The sequence below is a fragment of the Pelecanus crispus genome, chromosome 7 (assembly GCF_030463565.1).
Source record: "Pelecanus crispus isolate bPelCri1 chromosome 7, bPelCri1.pri, whole genome shotgun sequence".
Taxonomy (NCBI): domain Eukaryota; kingdom Metazoa; phylum Chordata; class Aves; order Pelecaniformes; family Pelecanidae; genus Pelecanus; species Pelecanus crispus.
This window is the reverse complement of record NC_134649.1, coordinates 2,897,597-2,920,943: the sequence shown is the minus strand read 5'-3', so window position 1 is coordinate 2,920,943 and position 23,347 is coordinate 2,897,597. Positions and strand designations below refer to the sequence as shown.

The window sequence follows — 23,347 nt, the reverse complement described above, 5'->3', positions numbered from 1 at the left end:
GGCTGGGAAGCTTTTAATTTAAAATGTGTCCTGAGCTTTATATGTGAATTCTATGTTACACAGAAAAACACCAGTGCTTTTTCCTATTTGGTGAAACAAATACACAGTATGTGAACAGCAGATTTTTAGAGGTGGAAATGCTCTTTCACTTGTTTGCTGCACAGACAGCAGTCATTTGAAGAATGCAAGCATAGCTACATGTACTAGGACAGCAGGTAAAATACTTTACCGCAACATGCGCTAGAACTGGGCTATTTTAATCCAACAGCAAGGGAGGGACTCATTCACAGAAGGTAGCAGGCAGGAAGGGTATAAAGTATATCCACAAAAACTGCTCTCAAACACGCTGGGAACAAATACCATTTTTCAACAGCCCGAATTACCCTCTGGAGATGGAACCCAGGAAAGCGATCTGCCCCGAAGCAGAGCAGAGGCGGCAAGTGCTCCTGCTCTAAGGCAGGGACCAGGAGCCAGGTGAAGCGCCCTGACCGCGCTGAGCACTGCACCAGGCAAAGAAAGGAAGGCTGGCTGCTGAGCTCCTCGCCAACCAGCTCAGCACGCACGTACTGCCAAAGAATGACTGACGCTCCAAGTCTTAACATTTTCAGCTCGAACTTCTGGGTTTTTTTACCTGTGAGTCTTGGGAAAGCTTTCCCAAATCTCCTGCACGCACATTCTAAGCTCCTTCATTAAGACATCCAGGATTCTCAAAAACCAGTTTGTCTTTAGCACAGGATGAAGCTACGTTTACATTCCAACATGCGGTCTCTAGTGCTCCAACCCAAGCAAGAGCCAAATAAACAATCTCTTCTCAGACAGTGAGGTTGAATTGTGTGGTCTGACCACACCCAGGACAGGGGACACTTTTCCAAGTTCCTTTCCTGCTCTTAAAAGCAAACTTCAGAAGACTGTTTATTCTATTTCCCTCTGAGAGATGCCAGAGACAGCACCAGCACCTTTAGGCACTAGCTGTGCAGTGAACAACCCTGGCTGTAACCATTTCCCTAGTGAGACAGCTGACAAAGCGGCCGAGTTAGAGATTACTTTTAGTGGCTGTTTCTAAGCTGCTCAGCAGTTTGGGTTTCTGTGCTTTAGAACAAGTCTTCAAGAATTGAGAAAAAGCCAGCTGTACCACATGGCGCCTGCCCTCCACGAGGAGAAAGCGTGTACTGCCTAGCGGTACGCGAAGCGCTAGCTCATTACCGTAGCGTTAAAGGGATTGTGGAGGGGACTTCACTTTCCATTTTCTAACTTTTTTAAGCTCCTCTTACTCCTCCTTGCAGCTCACTTGAAAGCAGAAGGTGGACTTGCTTTGATTTATGAAGTTACTGTGAGGGGGAAAAAAGAAACCAATGCAAATTTAAAAGTATTAGTTCCTGATTACAAGTAACACAGACCAATTCTTACCGTACAATTTGTGGACAAATAAAAGGGTAATGGGCTGCTACTCTGAAAGAGCGAGAAGTAGAAAATACTTAAGAGTACCAGGTCCAGAGAGGCCACCGCGTTGCGGGGCTCAGAATGAGCTTGGCGGCGCAGCACCCGCCTCTCCCAGCGCAAGGACGCCTACGTCTCTGTCACGGTTACAGGGAGCGCGAGCCCAGCCTTCCCGGGAACTGAGAACATAGCAGCTGAACGCCTGGAGACGATCCTGGACACGCCTTTTCGCACCGCATGTCTTAAAATGCCCAGTTCAAACAAATGAGGTTATAATCTCAGAATTGGTTCAGCAGCCAGCCTCCATGGCCTGGTTTTATTTTTCAGCATCATGAAATAAGAACAGACAAATTATTGCTTTACAATAAATACACGTTAAATCGGTCTGACTTGATAAATGACTTCTCCCATCCACATATAAAGACGTAGTAAGCTACATTAGGTTTTAAATGTGGAACGGATTATGCTACATATTTGTGCAGCGAAAATTTCTTTCTTTTAACATCTAAGTCGAGGTGTGCCAAGCTTGTCGCATTCGTGTGTTCAAGTTGAGCTTCCCTAGACTCCCAAGAGCCTTGCATATCACACAGTTCATACACAGGACAAAAAGAAGAATCACTTGGTGAATTTTAGATGAATGAAGAAGAAATTCCTGAGCCTGTATTAAAAATCATCTCTGATTTTTTTTTTCACTCAAGAATCGGATTCCTCCTCCTCTTCCTCCTCCTCTTCTTCGTGATCTTGAAGACTTAGGTGTAATTGAGTTTGATTGATAGCAGCCTCGTTGTCCATCTGCCCCAGAGTCTGTCACAACAAAAGAGTTTATCTTGCTAATTATCAAAACCAGCAGCGAAACCGAGTACTTCTCAAGTTACTATTAAAACTGTGCAGTCACAGCGTCTTTTAGGAATCTGGTACTAGAACTGCTGGCTGCATGAGCCCGTCACGGTGACGAGCACCCGTTCTCCGTGGAAGAGTTTCAGCTGGTTCAGGCTGACCATACATTTAATAAAACGTTTGGAGGGTGTCTGTACCTCATCCCCTCAGTCAGTTGGCTAAACCAGCACGGCACAGTTAAGAGCATTAGACACAAATGCTTAATAACCGGCGAACCGAAGCTATGCCAATATAGAGCAGGTATTTCCCAGCCTCCCTGGCAACAACGTGCTGCTTTCAGGGATGGGAAAAGGCGAAACCCCGGAAACACAAACCAGCAAAAAAGCAGAGAGACTTTACAGCTGAGCCTTTCACTTAACGAGCAGCGTAAGGGAGGTCAACGCTAGGAACCCCAGATGAAAACCACCCACAGAAGCACCTGCAGCCACTCAAACCGCTGCTCGGCTCCACTCCCTGTCGCTCCTGCTCGCTCCCCGTGACGGGACAGCCAGACCCCAGGCAGGGACCCCCCCTTACTTTCTGAGCCTCCTCCGCGAGCGCGGCCGACGGGAGCGTTGCGTTCTCCTCTCGGGACCTGATCAGAGACTGAAGTGCCAGCTCCTCCACCTGCAAACGAGGGAACGCAGACGCCTTTGCAGTAATTACTTCTCGGACTCTATTACATATTTGAGATTTACTGAAAAGACGTTCGAATGATCGACGGCAGTAAGAGCAGCGCCTTTAAATGCCGTTTCACCGCTCCTCCCCGCCAGGCCGCAGCAGCACCCGGCCCCGCTCGGCGTTCGCCCCGCCAACAGCTCCAGCCCGGCGGCTGCGAGGCGCGGAGGCCGCCGCGGTCGAGCCGGGGCGGCGGGGGGGGGGGGGGGCAGCCCGCCGCTCTTCGCCTTACGGGCGGCGGTGGAAGCCAGGCGGGGCGGGCCCGGCCCCGCCGCTGCCCCCGCCCCGGCCCCGGCCCCGCCGCTGCCCCCGCCCCGGCCCCGGCCCCGGCCCCGGCCCCGCCGCTGCCCCCGCCCCGGCCCCGGCCCCGGCCCCGGCCCCCGCCCCGGCCCCGGCCCCGGCCCCGGCCCCGGCCCCGCCGCTGCCCCCGCCCCGGGCCCGGCCCCGCCGCTGCCCCCCGCCCCGGGCCCGGCCCCGCCGCTGCCCCCGCCCCGGCCCCGCCGCCGCGCGGCGCCCGCCGACCTTGAGGCGCGTGAGCTGCTCGTGCAGCGCCGCCCGCACCCGCAGCAGCGTCTCCTCCTCCCGGCGCAGCTCCTGCAGCCGGCTCAGCATCCTCCGCCCCGGCCCCGCGCGCCGCCCCGCCGGCGGGAAGCGGCCCGTTACAGCGCCCCCTGCCGCGCCGGCGGCCGCCAAGGCCGGGCCTCCGCCTCAAGTCACGCCGCCGCCATTTGCACGTTTCCGGGCAGCGGCTGCCACCGCGTGGCCGCCTGTCGTCAGGGCCCGGTGTCGTCACGACCGCCTGTCGTCAGGGCCCCAGGCGGGGCCCTTTCAAATGGGCAAAAGGTAAAGCCCAGCTCCAGGGGCTGTTACAGGCGGCGAAGCCCACCCCCCCTTCCTCCTCCACTTTCACGAATTTCCATTTTAAAACCCGCTCGCAAACGCCTCTCAGGGAAAAAGAAACCCCCACACGCATCGGGAAGATACTATTCCAATGGGATTTATTGGCTGCAAATCCTCGGTACTGCTCTCCCAACACGCGCACGAAGCGCTGCTGCACGGGGCTCACGCTTCCGCCTTGGCCTTCGCCGTCTTGGCTGCAGTCTCTGCCCTGGGCTCAGCCGGGGCCTTGGCCGCGAGCTTGGCCTTGGCCTTCGCTTTCTTCTCTTCCTTAAGTTTATGCTAAAAAAAAAAAAAAAAAAAAAAAAAAAGAAGACAAGAAGATCATCAGCACGTAACCTGAAGCACTAAAACCAACTGCGCCTGTTAGCAGCTTCCGCGCTCACTCACGTTTCGCTCATGGCGCAGAATGGTGTTGCGCCGCATGGTTTTGGCATACGGGTTCAACTTGATCATGATTCTCAGGTTCTTCAATGGATTCTTCTTCAGGACTCTACGGCGAATCTTCTTCCTGAGAAGAACAGGCATGTATCACCATCTCACTTCACAACTCAAGTTCTGCTACGTTTCCCCTGAAATCTGGGGAACCGTCTTTCCTGGTATTTGTACCCCGAAACTCAAGGAATCCCAGCCCTATCTGGCAGCCCAACGCGGGGAGATTTCTCATCTCCCTGCAAAGCCCTGCACTTGGCAATTTCTAATGAGGCCGCGCTTCGCATTCGTTAGATAGCAATTATTACTTTGGAGCACGCAGCGCCTTCTGGATTTCCTGGCTTCTCATGATTCTTCCGATGTCTGTATTGGTCATCTTATGCATTGGCAGGCTGTGAAAAAAACATTCATAGCGTAAGCTGGGTGACAAAAACACGGCTAGTTCAACCAAAACAGGCATTGAGGAAGAAAAAAATGCTAGTATTCATTTTCCACCTCCACAGGGAACCGCCCGTGCCACTACCGGGTCGTCCTCCCGAGCCCGCGTGGCCCCGTTCAGCGGTGCCCCGCGTCGGCTGCGCTTACTTGTAGTCGCTCTTCAGCGTCGCGGGTTTGCGCCAGGTGCCGTACAAATCATCCAGCTTGCGGAAGGCGCTCTCCGTCCAAATGCAGAAACGCCCGACGTGGCCGCCGGGAGCAAGCCTCAGCAGGTTCAGCTTGTTGACATCGAGAAGAGTAATTCCTGTAGAAAAACGGACAAACCAATCCCTTTTATTTACAATTAAAATCAAGGAATGCAAGCCTAAGAAATAAGCAGACGAGCAAGCACAGAGAAACAGATGTGGGCTTATTACTTTTTACACAACAGAGTTACATGTATGAAAATCTATTACATTTTTTAAAATAATCATCAGCCTTTTTCCAACAACAGGCTTGTCAGCCTCGTTTCCAACTGCTCCAAATGCAGTTTATGGTTGGTGACAGCTGTCAAATTTATCATAAATTTGTCATCCTCAACATCACCAAAACAGATTCTTAGAAAGAATGTATTAGCTACTTCAGCCAAAGTCAGAACTTCCACAAAATCATGCATTTCAGAAACACGGACCAATGAAGTGGAATCTCATCATTCTAGGCAGTCTCTGAACAAATGAGTAAGCGTGCCCCAAGTCAAAATTACCTGGGATATTCCGGAAAGCTCTAATGATACCATTGTCCTCATTGTAGATGATGCAGGGTCCCCTGCGCTGAATGCGACGGCGATTCCTCATTTTACCCTTTCCAGCCCGCATACGCTGGGAGGCATAAACCTATAGAAAAATGAAACTTGTAAATATTCGAAATAGTCCAAATCCCCTGAGTAAGACACAATAAAACTGCTTTAGTCAGAACTTCACAATCATCACTGCTTATCTGAAACACGGACCAGTGAGAAGTTCATCATTCTTGAGTCAAAAAAACCCAAGCAGCTATTAATGTTAAGCAACACCAAAATAAAGACAACTAAATACAGAGTAAAGCAGCACAGTAAGAAATTTACTTTGCTTCAACTCTTTTTACGGGTTCTTGTAGTTTTGTTACCAAGGAATTTCTAGCAGCATCAAATCAACACAGAACTATTTGGAATTCTTACTGTAACAATGGCAGTTGAATCACCTGGGTTTCGCTCGTAAGAACACACCTTAGCAACTCACCTTTTTGATGTCATTCCAAGCTTTCAGCTTCTTCAGAAGGAGAACAGCTTCCTTGGTTTTCTTGTAACTCTCAACTTTGTCCTCAACAACCAGAGGAAGTTCTGGAATCTCCTCAATGCGGTGCCCTAGTGAGGATTTGACAAGACACGGTTACCCGCTGATCTCAGCCGTACGCATTTCTCAAGTTTATTGCCTTGTGCATTCAGAAATGATACAAAATGATAAACAGTGGAAATTAAATTCATGATCTGATATTCAGGTGGAAATTAAATTCATGATCTGATATTCAGGCATAGTAGCTACAGTAGTAAAGCGTCCATGGAGCCTTGTGGGTCTGCCTCAGACAGTACTTTCCATACCTGAGTAAATATTAAGCAAGTCTTAGGCTTCCGTGAACAGCAATCAAACCGAACTGCCATGAGATTCAAAATGCAGTTTCAGTTTCCATAAACTGCACAGACAAGATTCGTGTCAGCAACGCACGCAAAAGCGCCTCAGCATCACCGAACTTCCAACACCGCATAACCGCCAAGTGCCTTCCCGACTTGTACGTTAACAAAAATACCCCCCTACAGAAGAACGGACTGCCTCTTAAAACTCTTCAGAATTTAGTTATCCACAATAAACATTTTGAGTAATCACACAGTAACTGGTACTGCTCAGGCAATGTGAAACGGCAGGCAAACATTTCCAGAGACAGAATTCCCACCTTTAGACATGACCAGTGCTGGAAGAGCGGATGCGGCCAGAGCGGAACAGATGGCATAACGCTTTTGAGTTATATTCACTCTACGGTGCCAGCGCCGCCAAGTCTTGGTTGGGGCAAACATGCGGCCTCCACGACACATCTATGCATCGACAGTTAAGAACAACCTTTTTGCAGCTTCTTTTTCTAGTGTGACTCCTTAATCCTTGCTCAGTGTTAATTGTTCGTCAACCATCTGTACCAGTACGCTGACAGCAGGCAACTGTCACTGAGCACAGAGTAAGACGCAAATTACGACATCATGGCAAGACGGTATGCATCACAAGATTCAAGATTCCCACTGCAGTGGGAAGACAAAAATCATCAGTGAAAGCTTCTGTTCATTAAAGCAAGTCTGAATTTGCATACAGAAGGTTCTAATCACATTACAAATTTCTCAAACTTGGTGGTCCAGATCACCACCATTACCTCAAGAAGTACAAGATTCCATTTCACATTTAGATACTTAAAAATAATTTTTCTGCTCGATGAGTTCAGCTTTACAGCCGATGCAAGCAGCAGCTATGAAAGGATACATTTCCAAAGGCACCCTGGCCGGAGCGGTGAGTTCCACCACCTCGTACTCGAGGAATACGAGCAACGGCTCTCCCGGTACCCCAAGATTCGGCACTGGTCTGATGACCTGAAACACAAAGATTTTAATTCAGATGGTGACAAAGCTGCAATATTCATAAGGTCACCAACAGGCAGAATTCGGGACCACCAATCAGAACTTCCACTGTTATCATGCGTTTCAGAAACACGGACCAATGAAGTGGAATCTCATCATTTCAGCAGAACAAATCCTGATCAGGCAAATTAACTCTTACTATATTAGAGACCTGCTTAGGTCGGAATCGAGCACATTAACATACTGATTTCTAAGCTTGATCCTTGATTTGGAGGTCTGAATCAGCACTGCTGTTCCTAGCGGGTTAAAATGTTTATGTGAAACACCATCAGAAATAAACTTGAAAATGCAGGTTCCTGGCACAAATTGCTTGGGAAGCAGCAGCTGTTTGCACATACTAGTTTCTGAAGCAGCTCTAGCAACTGCGTGTTTGCAGAGGTTTCTTCTTGGCAAATGCCTCGGGTAAGTCTCCCGTGATCAACACAGAACAGGGATTACAAAGCGCAGTTTTTCACGACAGTTTTCTGCCTGATACACTGTCAGATATTTTGTGGTTTTCTTGCAAAAAATACAGATTCCACTCGAGGACCTAGGCGCCACCATACTTTCAGTAATATACATTTCAGATAAGACCCCAGAGTACTCCAAGACTTTTACACCATCTTGCTGTTCTTCAGAATAATAATAAAAAAAAATTGTATTTCCTACAATTTAAAATGAGACTGTTAGTAACAGAACAGTTGCCTTGCCTTCTATACAGAATCCCACTGAACAGCTCTTCTCTTATTTCAATTCTAAATTTGTTTCAATTGTAGCCCACCTGTATTACAGTCAAAGATTAACACAAGTAGTTCTGTCCATTTGGTGGACAAGCCATACCTGCAAGTTCACTGACAGCGTAGGGCTGCCTGTTGTTCTTGCGCAAGTTGGTGTGAACGAAATTCACGACGTCAGGGCGAATGGGAGCCTTGAACACGGCAGGCAAGGTGACATTTTTGCCTGATGCTTCTCCCTTCTCAGAGTAGACAGATATTAACGGTCGAGCGCAAGCCTGAAAAAGAAAAAAAGCCTCTTAAGCACAAGTCAAGTAAATTGCTAGCGCTCAAATCCACCAAGTATTGCTCAGAATGAAGGGGTCTTCAGTTCAACAGTGCCAGCACGCTGACAGCAGGCAACTGTCACTGAACACTGGATAAGACGCAAATTACATCATCATAGCAATAATTTTCACTTAACATAGTGCTCCACAGCACAACCCACGTTCAGAAAACTATACCTGAGGTTTGAAATCCATCAGACTTCCAAGTCATTTGGGTAAAATTAATCTAGAATTGAATCTCTGGGCTCTTTAGTAACACCTTTAAACTGCTTCCAATCTACTATTAAAAAATCCTACATAAAACCCACCCGTGTTTATTCAGTTTACCAAAGGCCTGTTATTTAGGTTATGTCTAACAGTTGAAATGCTGTAACCAACTTCTCTGATACGATTCTAGAGCCTCTCAGTGCTACAAGCAAGCAAACTCAGCAACACAGTGAATTTTTTGTAAAGTCTGGGCCCTCTGAACAATCCCCGGTGCCTCAAAATCTGTGAGGTGAAAAATTCAACTGCTAGCAGCACCAGCTTCCTTTCAAAAAACTGAGACAATGTCAAACAATAGCTTGCTGGTCTGAACAGCACTTTTTAAAAAAGAATCTTCTAGCATTATACTGTACCTGTCATTAAATTAAGAGCTCACGGCAATAATACAGGTGAAGTATCCTCCTCCCCTTTCCCATCCACAATTCATTTCAGAGGTATTAAAAATACTACTAAGCTGAAAAAAAAAAATACTCAAAATAACCAACTAGTAGCAATGAAAGTACTATCTGTGCTTTTAACGCTGGTTACTAGCAAGGCACCGACTCCTGGAGTTACTGCAGAGACTCCAGCACAAGCACGGAACAAACTGGATCAGGGCGAAGGAACCAGATCACAGTCTGAATTGTATTAGCAAGAAAAGTTGTTCATTTGCTATCTGGTTTCAGACCAACGCCTCTTAAAGCCTGTTTCAGAATAGCAAGAAGAAAAAAAAAGGTTAAAAAAAAATTAAAAACGGGTGTTACAGAAACTGCTCTTCTAACTCAACGTGAGCTCAAAAGCTTCCGTGTGGCGTTGCTTTGGAGAAATACGTGGGAAAAATAAAAAAGCCCTGCCAGAAGGCGATGCGGGCCCCATCTCCCACGGTGCCTAAGGAAAGGCCGACTTCCAGCGCAACGAGCCCAGCTCTCGGCCGTGACCCGCTCCGGAGCCGGCCCCAGCCCCTCCGCAGCCCCCCCCGGCCCCTCGGCAGCCGGCCGGCCGGCCCGGCCTGCCCACACGGGCTCCACGCGGCAGGCCGAGCGCTGACGCCTCCAAAATGGCGGCCAGCCGGCCGCCCCACGCCTCCAGCCCTCGGGCTGCCCGCGGCACGGCTCTGCCCGATGGGCCTGGATCCCACCAGCCCCGACCCGCTTCTCGACCCGCTTCCCGCCCCGCATCCCCGGCCCCGCCGCCCCGGCCCGCCGCGGCCCGCTCCTCACCATGGTGGCGGCGGCGGAGCGTCTCGTGCTCCCGCCCGTCCCCGCCGCAGCCCCGACCGGAAAAGGAAGGACGCGTTACTCTCTCTTCGCTACGAGCGATGTCCTGCCGCACCCTGCCCGCCGCCTTCCGCCGCACCGGCCGGCCGGCTCCCGACCCCAGCCTCGGCCCGAGCTCCTTCGCGTACGCCGCGACCGGCGGTGCCGAGCCCTCTCCCTCCGGGCGCCACCGTCGCTCTCGGTCCCCTCCCAGAACAAGGGACTCTTTTCTGGCGGAGGGATTCGGCGTGACGAGTCATTCGCTCTCACAGAAATTATAACATTTTTGAGGGATTTTAATTTTTTTTTTTCTTTTTTTTAACGGGGAGGCTTGCGGAAAAATAAATATGACTAAAACCCACTGCTGGAGGGGGAAAGAATGAATTTTTTTGCCTTCGTTGGGCACAGCGCCCCGGATGTAGTGCCGGGGGCGGGCGAGGCGCGCGGTTCGGCTGTGGCGGGCGGCGATGGCGGCGGAGCGGCGGTGGCGGGCGGCTGCCGAGCTCTACGGCCGCCTCCTCCGGTGCGTCTCGGCCCGGCGCCTGCCTCGCTGCGGCGGAGACCGCTCCGCTGAGGGAGGCGGCTCGGCCGGGGAGGCTGGCTGGGGCTGGGGTGGGGGTGCCGAGTGCGGCCCCAGTTCGCGGGGAGGCTGCTGAGGCTCTGATTGTAGAGCTCTGTCGTTTTAGTTTGTGCAGTTAAACTTGCTGTTTATTGAGGAATACAGAGGTCAAAGAAAAAAAACTTCATGTACCTTAACGCTTTCTTTTTCTTTCAGAATATATGAAGAAGGAACGGCAGGTATCCCTGAACATCCCTACCTCTTTGAGGTAAATATGTAGTCTTTGAGGTAAATACAGCCACGTAACCTGATTCTGTATGTTTAAAACGTGCAGCCATTGATCAAGAGCTGAGATATGTGCGGGGATATCACGTAAAAAGAAATGTTTACCTCAGCAATACCTCTTTAGATCTGCCTCCACCTCAGGATGGAGCAGGAGACCCGGGTACCCAGAGTGCCGCCCTCGTTCATTCCTGCGTTCCCCCGATTTTTTGCACTGTTAACTGTTAACTTGTTTAAAATGATTGTAAGGACCAAGTACATGTGCGAGTTATGGGGTGGAGGTCGTGTGAAGTGCAAAGGGCAGCTGGTGCAGTGTGTGGCTGCTGGGAGGAGAGGAAAGAGCTGCTGCAGCAGCTGCCCTGAGGTAGTATTTTCATGAAGGTAATCCACATCTTCAAACTTGCAACTTCTGATGGCACGCTTTTTATCTAAGCACTTTTGTAGGGAATGGGGTATGTGTATGAAAATGGCAATTGCTTCAAATGGTTTTTGGAACATAGGGATGGCTGGAGAATGTCTAACGCTATTTAGTTGTCTTAAACTTGGGATTTATACAAGTTTGATAATAGTTTGCAGATAAAATCAGGTGGTTATTTAAAGATACAGCAATGTGAAAAACAGACTAGATGTGAAGAATCAAGCAATACTTCTCTGCGTGTATGCAAAAGCCTAAGTAAAGCGTGATATTTCTTTGTTCTTGAGAGCAGGCTTGAGTTATTTAACTTCTCCAAACAGTGTTTAGAGCTCTCATGAGACATTCAGAGAAGTGATCTATTGATATTTAATGTTACTTTAAATGAGTATTCTCCATCTCAAGGATATGCAGTGACTGCAGTCACTACCTGACAATGATCCCTCATATCTCAGATTATCTGAAGTTTTGTTCATTGAACAAGACTTCAGTTTCTCATAGAATCAAGCTTTTAGAGATTAGATTTTCTGTGTGGGTTAGTTGAAAGTTGTTGCCTTTTCACAGTTGATTTGATTTCACCTTTGGCATGCAGTAACTGTGTTCTGAAGTAAGAAAGCCTTAGATTCATGAATGGTTGCAACAGGGTTGGAAAACAGTTTGTGCAATTAGTTAATTTTGCAATTTCTGGTATAAAAAATTGCTGAAATGCAGCATTTATATGTAGGGTGTTAAAAAGTTTAATTTTTTTTTTTTTTTTCCAGACTGATGTAGAGATCTGTTTGATTGGTGGTAGTTGCAAAAGTCCCATTGAAAGATTTTGGAATGGAAACAATATGATATACATTTTACAGAAAGCAGTAAGTGCGTATTTTAGTTGTTAATTTTTTAAATGTAATCTAGACTTGAATTCCCATCAAATATTTTTACGTACCTTGCATTTTTTGACTTACCTGTGCATTTCTCTCAAAGCGACACAATGAAGAAAGTGACCCAACGGAAGAATCAAAACCAGATGATGCTGTTTATGCCTCTGAGCTTTTGCCAAAGGAGAGTTCTGAACCAGTGGCTCTTTCTGTCAGAAGAGCAAAGTAAGTGTCAAAGGTCTGCCTCCCCTTCTGATGTAATTTTCTTTTGCAACTTTTGTCTCCCTTCCTAATATTCAGAACCTGTATTTTTTCCAATCCCCCCACATTAAATTACTTGTTAGTTTAGTGAGGAGATATGACCATTTTTCATCCTGCAAAATGGCCTCCCCTGGCTAAAAGTACTCCTAACAAAGTAGCTAAAGTCAAGGTACTGGAAAAGCACTTGTGAGCTGTCCTGTTAGGTTAATGGGAGTGTCTGGGTGTAGGTGAGCAAAGAAAGCTTAGACTTCAATGCTTGTTTTTGTAAGGCTTCTGTTAAAAAGAAAAAAAAAAATTAAAGCATCTGTTTGCGGTCTTTGGCTGTTATTAAAATACCAAGGCATGGTACCAAAACATGGTGACTAGTTTGCTTAACTAACTTATCCTTTTAACATGCTTAAAATGTAAAATTCAATTATGGTTTCAGAATCTTTAGTCTAAATTAAAACACTATATTAAATATATTCTCATTTATGATATCTTACTTCCTTCTTTGTGACTTCATTGTTCTACCTGTAAAAAGAGGATTGTAGTACTGCATTCTTTTTGTAAAACGATTTCATGTCTGCTAACGAAGCGTGATAGATAGGAGTTAAGTTTTACATAAGGGATAGATTCAGCTATACTTGTTGGCATCTTATTTTTTTCTCCTGTTCATATCTCTAGGCAGTTGATTTCCTTATATACAATGGTACAAAATCCAAACATGACCCACTTGAAGATAAATGAACTGGTTGTGCTTCCTCCCCTCTGGATAAGGTGTGACGGTTGTGATCCTGAACATACTTGCTGGCTTGGAGCTGAGCCTCTCAAAGCTGGAAAGAAAATCACAGGAATCAATTTTTATATGGTTACATGTAATGGTAAGGTTTAAGGTTACACATAAAATTAAATGAGGAAGGCTTAAAAATGTGGGAATATTGATGCAGGGGTGCTATCTTTGTCCTTTGTGGGATGTTGGCTTGGTACTGCTCTATATTCCTCGTTTTAAAAAACAAGAGGGGAAAAAAAACCAAGAGAGAAAAGAAAAGATGCTTTTAACCCATGCTGTATGGGAGAAATAACTTGCGCGCCTACCTTCACTCAGGTCCAATAACTTAGCCAACTGAAATTGCTACCATTCAACTTCTTGCACAAGCACTGACACTTACTAAACATTTATATGTCAACACCAGCCCTTATTCTCAGTAGGACAAATGAAGGAAGAATGCCTGCTTTCTGAAGAACAACACAAGTTGTACTTGACCAAATGGAGCATTTGAGAATTAATTTTAAGTGCCAAATTTGAATTGTTCTTTTGATTCTTACTTTTTTCCTTTCCTAGGTCCTACAGCTGACAAAGCCTGTTTTGCAAACCTGGAAGAGCTCAAAATGGCCCATAAAATGAAACATCATTCATCTATTGTAGGTGTTTATGGTCTGTCATGACTCCAATCTAAGTTTAAAAACTCTGGTTTTTGATTTACGATACTGGTTTTGGGAAGCTTTATAGATTCTATTTAGAGTCTCATCTTAGTGTGATTCTATAGTATAATAGTCTCTTTTGAAGTACCGTTTCAGCTCCCTATGTTGTAATGCATTTGTCTGATGTTAGACCTGTTTGTGTGTGTGTGAAATGCTTTTAAAATGTTTTGCATGAGTACAAAACAATCAATGTTGTGGTGGTTTTGTTGTTTGGGTTTTTTTTAAATCTGTTCATTCTAGGTGATGACAAAAGGATTTGCTCAGTATGAACTTATTAGAGCTGCTGCAATAGAGGACACAATTGTAGAATCTGAAAGCAATATATACGTTGATATTACGTGGAACAGTGTAGATAAGATTCTGGAGACGCCCCCGCTAATTTCAGCTGCCACACTGGTAAGTCAAGAAGGAAAAAGCAAACCAACCTAAACTCTTTCCACGGCTTACATCATGAGTAGTGTAAAGGAGAGGAAATAAGTTTGACTCGACATTTGTGTTTATTATTCTTTATGTAAGCAACACAATGCGTTCATAATCTAAATTATAAATTATGCTAATACGCATTTCACTAATGAAAATTTTAGGAGAGTTGATTTCTAAAGTTTGAAACTGACGTAAACTTCTGGAACTTTCAGAATATTACGCTGGAGTCTGGGGACCCCAGAAGCCCTGTATATCAGCTGTATAGAGAACTGCAGTTTCTCCTTGTAAGTATGAGTGAGAAATTCCAATTTCAGATTTACACGGAATGGTGATTTTATGTCTTAATAATTTACTTTATTTAAAACTTCATAAAGTGTTTCAAAAGTGACTTAAAACTTTTAGTTGAGAATAAACTTTGAGTTCAGTTTTAGGAACCTTGAATACAAAGAGGACAAATCATGAACACGAAAGCCAGGAAATTCAAGACATTTCTAAATTCATGGTTAGCTGTACAGAGAAACGTGTGTGATTCTTGGAGAAGTTAACTACAGTTTTAAGTATGACGTATGCAGAACCTCAAACAAGAACTGATTGTGTTGTTTTGGTTTTTATGCTGCCTTTAGGCTTTGGCTGAAGGTTTGAAGACGGGTGTGACGGAGTGGCCCGAGCCCTTAGAGTCTGAATCAGCTGTTGAACTGGTCCAGGAATTTCTGACTGGTAATTGCTGCTTGTTACATGGGGAGAGAGGGATGTTGTGTTTCACAGAAGTAAAAGGAAATTCCACATACAATTTTTAAAGTATTACAATTAAAGATGTTAATTTCTGTGCTATAACCACCTGTATGAAGTAGTTAAATAGGTTAGTACATCTCTGTCATTTTTCTTTGTCATAATATCTTGTATGAAAATAACAATTGTTGCTTTATAAAATGACACAGTTATGTTTAAAAAGCAATTGAGAGAGTTCTGGATGCATCTTTCAAGTTTTCTGACATGGACATGAACTTCTAAACCTGCTAAGTGTCCCTTTGGTGATGGAAAACAATACTTTGATGACATCTTAAAAAGCATCCAAAATTACTGATTCCTTCTGAAAACTGTTGTGAACAATGTGTGTCTTGTCAGAAGTTTAAGATATTAGAAAACAAATCTAAAAAGAGAATCAGATGTTGGAATGCACCAAGAGATTTTCAAATGTAACTGTAAATTCTTTTAGTATGTAGATAAACCTTGGAGGAACGGACAAAAACTCTCTCTGACAAATGCATGTGGAAAAAAACCAGAGACACTAGATCACCTGCTACCCCTTACTGCTTCATCACTGAATCTTAACAAGTTAATGCTCAGTTAACAGAATGTAGTAAGGGTATATGGGGAAAATGTATGGCTTATACTAAAAAATACTAACATGATTTTTTCAGACTGTATGCTTACCCAGTAGAAACAATTTTAAAATAGATAAATTTTGTTTATTAGCCATCCAGTCAGTCTGTTAATTTGTTAATTTGTCCGTTTGTTAATTCTGATGTGCCCAGGGATTTATACAGTTGGTTTCATCATACTTTTTTCATAGTGGTGAAATTTATTTTTCTCCTCTACTAGATTTAAAGAGGAAACTGGATGGATATTGTATATCTGGAAACAGTGGTGAAACAGAGGTATATGCAGTTTCCTACCAATTACCTTGTCATCTTGTCTCCCTTATAACTGTAGTTATTTCAGATTTTGACTGTCTTGTATATTATTTTTGTATGTATGTAAATACGTAGATAAAAAGAAGTAATGAAAGATAGATATTTTTCTGTTTCTGCTGTCTAAAAACAATGGTAGAAGGCCTTACAGGCAAAATTAGGAATTCCATAGCTATCCTCTAGTAGAAAGTCCACTGTAATTTTTACCTTCAGAAAACCTCACTCTCTTTTTTTATTCTAAATGGTCTACCAGTGTCCATTATACATATATTTTGTATAACTTAGTGGCATGAAGATATTTTGATTTGCTTCTTTCCTTTCCTTTTTCACTACCAAAAGCTTGCAAATTGAACAACTGCAATCTCACTCCATTGTTTTAACCATCGTCTCTCATCTCCTGAAGCTACCAGTCTCCTGATGTCCTATTTTCTTTCAGGAACTTTGACCTTTGTGCCATTGTGTTCTATCACTAATTTGCTTTTCTTGCCTAATGTAATGATTTCGGACCAATTTAATGGTTTCAGTTGGATATCTGTCCTATTTATCTAGAGGTTTATGATATTCTAAAGCAATGGACAAATTCAAATTATAAAAAAGCCTTCAGTTATATTGAGGTTTTTTTTCCCTTTCAGTCTACAAGGAAAGGTTTGGGTCTTTTTCCTATTGAGAGAGAGGTTGCATTTTGTTCATGAGCTGAAAATACAATGATTTCTGTATTAGCTAAACCAGGAATATTCAGGATCAGAACAGGAAAATTGCTCTGAGCATACACATATGTATTAATTTTGGCCTCTCAGGGCACTGCTAGGTCTACATACAGTTACTTAATTGTGAGTTCAGTGTAGCATAGGTCATATTCTGAGTCAGTGCTTGCTGGACTCTGTTTTGCTATTTACCAATGCTCCGTGCATTGTGCCGTTGGAAGGCGAAAAGGACCATCTTGAGCTGAGCAGCTGGTCCTTACTAGACAGTCTGGTTGAGCTTTACTCAGCTAAAAAGTCCTTCTTTTGATAGTAGGCTTCACTTCCCACTCCAAAGCTAGCAATTATCCAGTGTGATAATTCTGAAAAGAATTAGTCTCACTTTTAAATAAAAGTATGCTTCCAAATTACTGTGCAGTAGTAGTTTCTGTGCAGTAGTTTCCCTGGAAAAGGGGAAAGATTAGCGACACAACCAATTTTGATCTCTGGAGACTTTTCAAATTCATAAGGTCTTTGAATCTTAGGCATACTTTTTTACTTAAGACAAACAAACTCTTTCAGAAAATCAAATGTGACACTGCTGCAGTGGACAGTTCAATAAAATCAATCTTCAGTGAGCGAGGAGACCTGGATTTTGCTGAACAATTATGGTGCAAAATGAGAAGTAAGTGTATTGTGGTATTTTACCCCATCTGTTTTCCTTTTAATTCTGTTCTCTGTATCTACTATACTGTCTTGCTTTCTGAGTGAAATGAATACAAAATTCTCTGAGTTTTAAGGACTGATAAGCTCTTCAGAAAATTGTTAGCAACAGGGTTTTTCTAAAAGAGCTAATTTTAGGTATGATAATACTGTTTTACAACATATAAAGGTAGACCAACATCTAGCAGGAGATAGTATATTTCATTTTATTTGATTATAAAAGGTACTGAACAATCGGTAGTACTCATCTGCTCTAAAACTGAAAACTTCATCTATAAAATTTTTGTCTTTCTAGATCTGAAGGACAATTTTTAAGTTGATAAAGCTGCATACAAACTGTCATTCTTGTAATACCACTCTCAGTCCTTCAATAAAATGCAGTTTTATTTACATATTACTATTTTTTTCAGATTACTAATTAACTTGTTGAACTGTTCCAGAGATACAACAACTCCTTTCTGTTTGAGGGATGGAGTATGTAACTTCTAAACCCCTTTCATTCCTATTCATGCAACCACTGTTGTTTGAATCGAAACTAGATAGCTAAAAGGTACTGTGACGACTGCAGTGTATCCCGCTTAAGGGCAGTGTCAGCTGCACAATGTGTGGAGGCTTGTTTCTTGCTTAGGAAGCAGTTAGTTGGAGTCATAGATACTAATAGTTCATATTCTAGGTAGATGCTGTTCAGTTAAATGTATAAAACGTGTTCAGCTGCAATGTGTGTAGAGAGAATGTAGCCAAAATGTGTTATGTGATGATTTGCTTCTGCCTTGTGCTGTTTTCTAACAGTCGTATGCAGTTCAGTGGTCTCTTCTAATCGTCATTTCTTTAGAGTAACCCTTTTTAAAGTCATGATATGACAAACTTAACAAAAAGCAGTGCAATCTGTCATTTCAGCTGTCGTTCTTTAAATGAGGCGTTTCGTTCCTGCACGTATGTGTTGGCCTATTGTTATTGACTTAACAGCTGGAGAGTGAGCCGGGATTGATAAATAAAATATTGCATCTTTTTTTCCTAAGGTGTCAGTTCCTATCAGGAGTTGATAGAGTGTTTCACACTGATCATAAAGTCCTTGGAACGTGGTGAGATACAGCCATGGGTACGTATTTGTATTTCACAATAAATTTTATAATTTTGAGTTGTTTGAAGTAGAATATAGTTCTTGTTGCTTAACTGCTCCTCCTTTCTGTATTGTTTTTCAGTTACTTTCACATGTCACAGTTTGCCTCTGTTTCCATGCTATTGTACTTCTAAACAATGTTTATGATGTTTTGTACACAGTTGCATCACAAGAAAACTTTTCTAATTTTTAGATTCATCAAGGGAGTAGCAGTTTGCTAAGTAAATTGGTTCAGCAGTCTTATCATGGAAAGATAGAGGTCGTTTCCCTCAGTGGCATCACTCCAATTCAAATGCTCTTGGAGATTGGTTTGGATAAGATGAAGAAGGATTACGTCAGTTTTTTCATAGGTAAGCCTAATATCTGTTAACATGATTAGAAATTCAAGATAAAAGGTACTCCATGCGCGAAATAATAACTTTTTTGCTAACCTTGGTCTCACTTCTGCTCCCATCTGCTGAAGTGCTGTCTCCAGCCTCCTTAGTAATTGTACTTTTCAGTTGCATATGGTTTCAAAATTTAAAAAATTAATTTTTTCAAAATAAATAAAGCTTGCATAACCATGTATTTCTTTTTCAAATTGAAAAAACCTTTAGGTTGAACTTCAAGTAAAAGAAATACCAGATTTATATAATTGTGGACTGTTTTGTTTTCATATCTGTTTGTTGTAGGTGTGCTCTTGCTTTCTTTTCCTTTATGGTCTACATGGGTTAAAAGGAAATCGGGCACGGGTATTTATATGTAATAGCTGTGTTTGTACAGTCTGTAGTATTTAGAAAGATATTTTTAATTACTTATATATATATATATAAAAAATACCGGCAACAAAAGTGGGAAGATTTTTGTAAAGTAAATTTTTTTTCTTGAAAACATTGTGGCTTTGTTTTCAGTATTATAGCTTTATTTTTTTTTTCTGAATCTGTGGGATGGGGCTTGTGTTTTACCCTTGTTGTTACCCACTTCCTTTTCCTTCATCTCTTCATTTCTTCATTTCTTTTTTGCTTTGTCATCCTGTTTTTGTTCTTTGTTTGATTTGCTTTTGTATTTTCACTATCTGTAAACCTGTACATCCCAAGGAGGATGGCTGTTTCAAAGTATGTGGTAGGTTTCTTCATTGTGCAGCCTTGGTGGTAAATAAGATAATGCCTCTATCATGCCACTTTACAGGGTTTTTCTTGTTTTGAATGAGTAATCATGTCAATAAATAACATTGCAGTCCTAGTGACTTTGTGCCTTTCTTTGGTACAATTCCCTGTTTGATTACCTGAATGTTGCATATATTTCGTCTGACACTACATAGTAAATTTTAATTTTCTACCCCCCCCCCCCCCCCCCTTCATTTTGCAGGCCAGGAACTTGCAACATTAACCTACTTGGTGAGATGCTTTTTTTTCTTTTTCTTTTTCTTTTTCTTTTTTTTTTTAAAACTCTGAAAGCAGTATGAAGTAGAGCACACTTAGCTGATGGTGGGATGCAGGTCATATCATTCCTATAAAGCTGAGAAACTGAATTGCAAATTATGAGGATGGGACAATACACTGCAGAAATGTCAGTATGTTGTTTCCTTATTCATATATGAATTCCTAGGTATCTGATAGGGGTCATTGTCAGGCAGGACAGTGAACCTTTGTTCATACTCTGATAGCGTGGAACTTTGTTCTGAGTCTGCTGGGCCATTCTTAAAATTTTGGCTTCTCAAAAGAAGCAGGAAAATTATTTTAGTATACTGAGGATGTGTTGTGTAGATGTCTGTAGAAATTGAGTGTCCAGTTAAGAGCGGAACCTGTTTGCTGTTCCAGGATTACTTCATTTCCACATCAGTAGATTTACAAGAACAAGTTCATCGTGTTCAAAAGCTTCACCATATGCTGGAAATAATGGTCAGCTGTACAGTCTTACTTCAGTTTAAACACGAGAACCTCTTCCCTTTGACACAGTAATTATTTCATTTTTACTTGCTCTTTAAATGACAATAAAAAACAGAGTCTCTTCGACAGTTGTAAAGAAATTCTCTTTAAAAAAAAAAGCAACCCTCCTTAATGTTGGTGATTATGAGACTGCAGAAGTAGCAGTTGGATCTTCCTGTTAAATTTTGGGTTGTGACTAAAATTGGAAAACAAAGGAAATAATAAAATCTGAGAGTACAGTTAATTTTGCACAAGGTTTAAGTGGTGTTGGACAAGCATTTCTCCAAAGAAAGTTAGTAACTAGTTGATTCTTGTTGTAGAATTTGCATGAAGTATTATAAGGAAAACCCTCTAAATGAGAAGCATGTGTTTCAACTGCCAATCAGACCAGCACTTGTCAAGAAGTTCTATCAAAAGTAAGAGAAACTTCAGCCTTTGCAGCATTAAAATTCAGGTGTGACTGAACATCTGACTGAATTTTGACATTTCTTGATTATTCTGTCAGTGACCACCCAGAAATATGGAAGGTGGACATAAGTAGCGGGCATGGACAGAAGGAGGTTAAAACAACATGGCAAGTTAGCACTAATCCTCCAGTTGAACATAAGACGTCAAACAATACAGGTAAGGAATATTTGTGGTGACATGAAGTAATGAAAGTACACATTTCAAATTCAGTTTTTATACTGGGTTCAGTGGATCTGAACTTTTTCTTACCTGTATCTTCAGCAAAAGCCAAACTATGTTTTGTCTTTTAATAAAAGGGTGAGATGGTATTTATAGAATGTAAAAGATTTGCACAAAGTGGTGACTTTCTGCCTTCTCACCTTTGCAGAATTAATGTTTTTAGAGTTAAAATGACAGAACAGTTCCAAATATGACATGACTGTTAAATATTCTACACAATATTTTATCCCCTATTTCTAAAATCTTTGCTAGTGTATCAGAGAATGGGTTTGAAGAGAAATGCACCTGTTATTGAATACTGGCCTCTAGTCAGAGAAGCAAGCAGGTGCTAAGGAGGGAAGACATGCTTTGCTGCAATCAAATGTAGAACAAGTTAAAAAAGTGTGAGGATGGGGAAGAATTGAGCATATAGACCGGTATAGAAATAATTTGCCTTTTTGGGGTGGGGTTTGGTAAAGGGTAGCGCTTTGGTAAAGCTTTCCTGCCATTCTCAATTTTTGTCATGAAGTGCTCCTTTCAGTAAAACTGAAGTTTTGAAACCAGTTCTTGAAGCTGCTACAGGAGCTAATCTCTACAGTTTCTCTTTCTAAGAATAGTGTCTAATCACGTCTTTTTCTTTTGTCTATGCAGGTCTCTTTTCCGATTCCACAGTTAATGGAAGCACTGAAGAAAGAATGTATTTTATTACAATGGCTAAGTGCAGTCAGGTGCATTTCACATAAATGCGTGTTACCCTACAGGCAGGCACTTGAAAGGTACCGTAAAGAGGAAAGTTCAGTATTACCTGTGTCCCAACAGTATATTTAGAAACACTCTGTGCTTTGAAGAGCAGTACATCTTACTGAGCTATTTGCTTTGGTATGCTTAAAGTGTGACATACGCGGCCATAATTAATCTGTATGTATCTAATTTGTTTATAAATGTTGTGCAATTATGAATGTACAGTATAATTATTTTGAAAATATAGAAGATATTTTTGTTCGTATATTTACAGGCATTCAATAAAGTTCTGCACTTTGGGGTTTTAAATTTTATTTTTATTCATTAAGAATGCAATCAGACACTGTTCAAAGTGTGAATTATCTTAGCCCAACAAAACAAGCAATATCATCATGTTTTCCTGGTGTCAAGTGACTTTTCATCATCCAGATATATTTGGAAAGCTGTTCATCCAGGGCATTGTGAACTTCTGATGGTCTGGTTTTCTTTGTCCCTGTATTTATATTTTGGAGTATTCTTGGGTATACTTCTCTGTCCTCTTGAAATTCATTTTTTTCCCCTCAATGCAGTGTGAATTATTTTAACAGTGTTGTCTTGTGTACTTTTGCATAATTTTCTGAAAAAAATGTTCAGTATAATTGGCTGGGCATAATCATTTAAACCTGTTGGGATTAATTCCTGACAGTTGCGTGTGTTCTTACGATGATTAGATAGTGTGTGTAATGTTTTGGTAGTGTAACTTTAAACAGTTATATAGTGTAGTATATGCTGATTAACTAATTTGAGACAGAAACGTTTTGCATAAAAGAAACTATTCACTACTGATAAATAAGAATAAGAAAAACTCCAATATTCGTGCTTTTTAAAAATGTATTTCTTATCCCTTTCCTAATACTGCATCTTAATAACTATCAGTTTAATAGTTAAAGCCTTTGAAAAGAAGCTAAGAACAAGGTTGTTTCTTGGATTTATGTACTGCTGCTCTGCATTCAGTATATGCATGTGCAGCATTGAAACTATAGTGCAAGCCGAATAGGAAACTTGTTTGTTGCTTTGCTTTAGAGGAATAATTTCAAGCACAACAGAAGGACAAATATAGCCAGATGGCCATATTCTGGAACAAATTTTTTATAATCATGTACTCAACTTGTTCCTACCTGCAGGAGAAGTCAATTTGAGGTGGCATAGTACATTCTGGAAGTGCTTGGATTTCTTAGATTACACATAGAAATGTGTATTATATTATAAAGTTGTATGAGGTAAACCTAGTTCCCTGTAAACAAAACTAATGAGATAAGAGTCCTTGGTTTAACCCTGACTCAGCAGTTGTCATCTTTGATTAGTCACTTCAAATTCTTCTCCACACGTAATAGTAAGGCATATATTATCCTAACTTTTAGAAATTAATAATAAGTTAATGTTTAAGCAGTGCTCTTGGAATATTTATATCCTTTTTCATTTTAAAATTATGTGTCCGTCTCTCTTCAAATAGCAGTTAAATGCTAATTAAAAGTCTATTGATGAACAGACTGAAATCAGAATTTGCAGACAGCTTTTAATCACTTGA

The 23,347-nt window shown here is 42.3% G+C and overlaps 3 protein-coding genes and 5 non-coding genes across 9 annotated transcripts; 1 reads left to right on the top strand and 7 right to left on the bottom strand.

Moving 5' to 3' along the window:
- Positions 1 to 1,753: 1,753 nt before the first annotated feature.
- On the bottom strand, positions 1,754 to 3,603 carry SNAPC5 (small nuclear RNA activating complex polypeptide 5). Of its 2 annotated transcripts, XM_075714462.1 has the most exons (3): positions 3,514 to 3,603; positions 2,851 to 2,940; positions 1,754 to 2,241 (listed from the first exon to the last, which is right to left on the bottom strand). In XM_075714462.1, the coding sequence occupies exons 1-3, from the start codon at positions 3,601 to 3,603 to the stop codon at positions 2,131 to 2,133; spliced, it is 291 nt and encodes a 96-aa protein (XP_075570577.1). In that variant the 3' UTR covers positions 1,754 to 2,130. The 2 variants fall into 2 exon arrangements, with proteins under 2 accessions (XP_075570577.1, XP_075570579.1); XM_075714464.1 differs by lacking the exon at positions 2,851 to 2,940.
- Positions 3,604 to 3,986: 383 nt separating this feature from the next.
- RPL4 (ribosomal protein L4) lies at positions 3,987 to 10,024 on the bottom strand. The gene is made up of 10 exons (XM_075713863.1): positions 9,953 to 10,024; positions 8,270 to 8,441; positions 7,296 to 7,402; positions 6,724 to 6,862; positions 6,015 to 6,139; positions 5,501 to 5,630; positions 4,906 to 5,062; positions 4,629 to 4,712; positions 4,279 to 4,399; positions 3,987 to 4,170 (listed from the first exon to the last, which is right to left on the bottom strand). Exons 1-10 carry the CDS (start codon positions 9,953 to 9,955, stop codon positions 4,054 to 4,056), a joined length of 1,155 nt encoding a protein of 384 aa, XP_075569978.1. The 5' UTR covers positions 9,956 to 10,024; the 3' UTR covers positions 3,987 to 4,053.
- LOC142594022 (small nucleolar RNA SNORD18) lies at positions 5,385 to 5,455 on the bottom strand. Its single transcript, XR_012831224.1, has one exon. It is a non-coding gene; the product is annotated as a small nucleolar RNA SNORD18 (small nucleolar RNA).
- LOC142594023 (small nucleolar RNA SNORD18) lies at positions 5,702 to 5,769 on the bottom strand. The gene has a single exon (XR_012831225.1). It is a non-coding gene; the product is annotated as a small nucleolar RNA SNORD18 (small nucleolar RNA).
- Positions 6,928 to 7,027, bottom strand: LOC142594024 (small nucleolar RNA SNORD16). Its single transcript, XR_012831226.1, has one exon. It is a non-coding gene; the product is annotated as a small nucleolar RNA SNORD16 (small nucleolar RNA).
- LOC142594037 (small nucleolar RNA SNORD18) lies at positions 7,483 to 7,554 on the bottom strand. The gene has a single exon (XR_012831239.1). It is a non-coding gene; the product is annotated as a small nucleolar RNA SNORD18 (small nucleolar RNA).
- Positions 8,510 to 8,610, bottom strand: LOC142594025 (small nucleolar RNA SNORD16). The gene has a single exon (XR_012831227.1). It is a non-coding gene; the product is annotated as a small nucleolar RNA SNORD16 (small nucleolar RNA).
- A 1,978-nt stretch (positions 10,025 to 12,002) lies between the features above and the next one.
- On the top strand, positions 12,003 to 21,982 carry ZWILCH (zwilch kinetochore protein). The gene is made up of 16 exons (XM_075713915.1): positions 12,003 to 12,098; positions 12,211 to 12,329; positions 13,032 to 13,228; positions 13,690 to 13,769; positions 14,070 to 14,225; positions 14,465 to 14,536; positions 14,876 to 14,969; positions 15,855 to 15,910; positions 17,206 to 17,308; positions 18,366 to 18,445; positions 18,660 to 18,816; positions 19,814 to 19,842; positions 20,266 to 20,402; positions 20,694 to 20,789; positions 20,879 to 20,997; positions 21,691 to 21,982. The coding sequence occupies exons 1-16, from the start codon at positions 12,075 to 12,077 to the stop codon at positions 21,780 to 21,782; spliced, it is 1,611 nt and encodes a 536-aa protein (XP_075570030.1). The 5' UTR covers positions 12,003 to 12,074; the 3' UTR covers positions 21,783 to 21,982.
- The last annotated feature ends 1,365 nt before the right edge of the window (positions 21,983 to 23,347 follow it).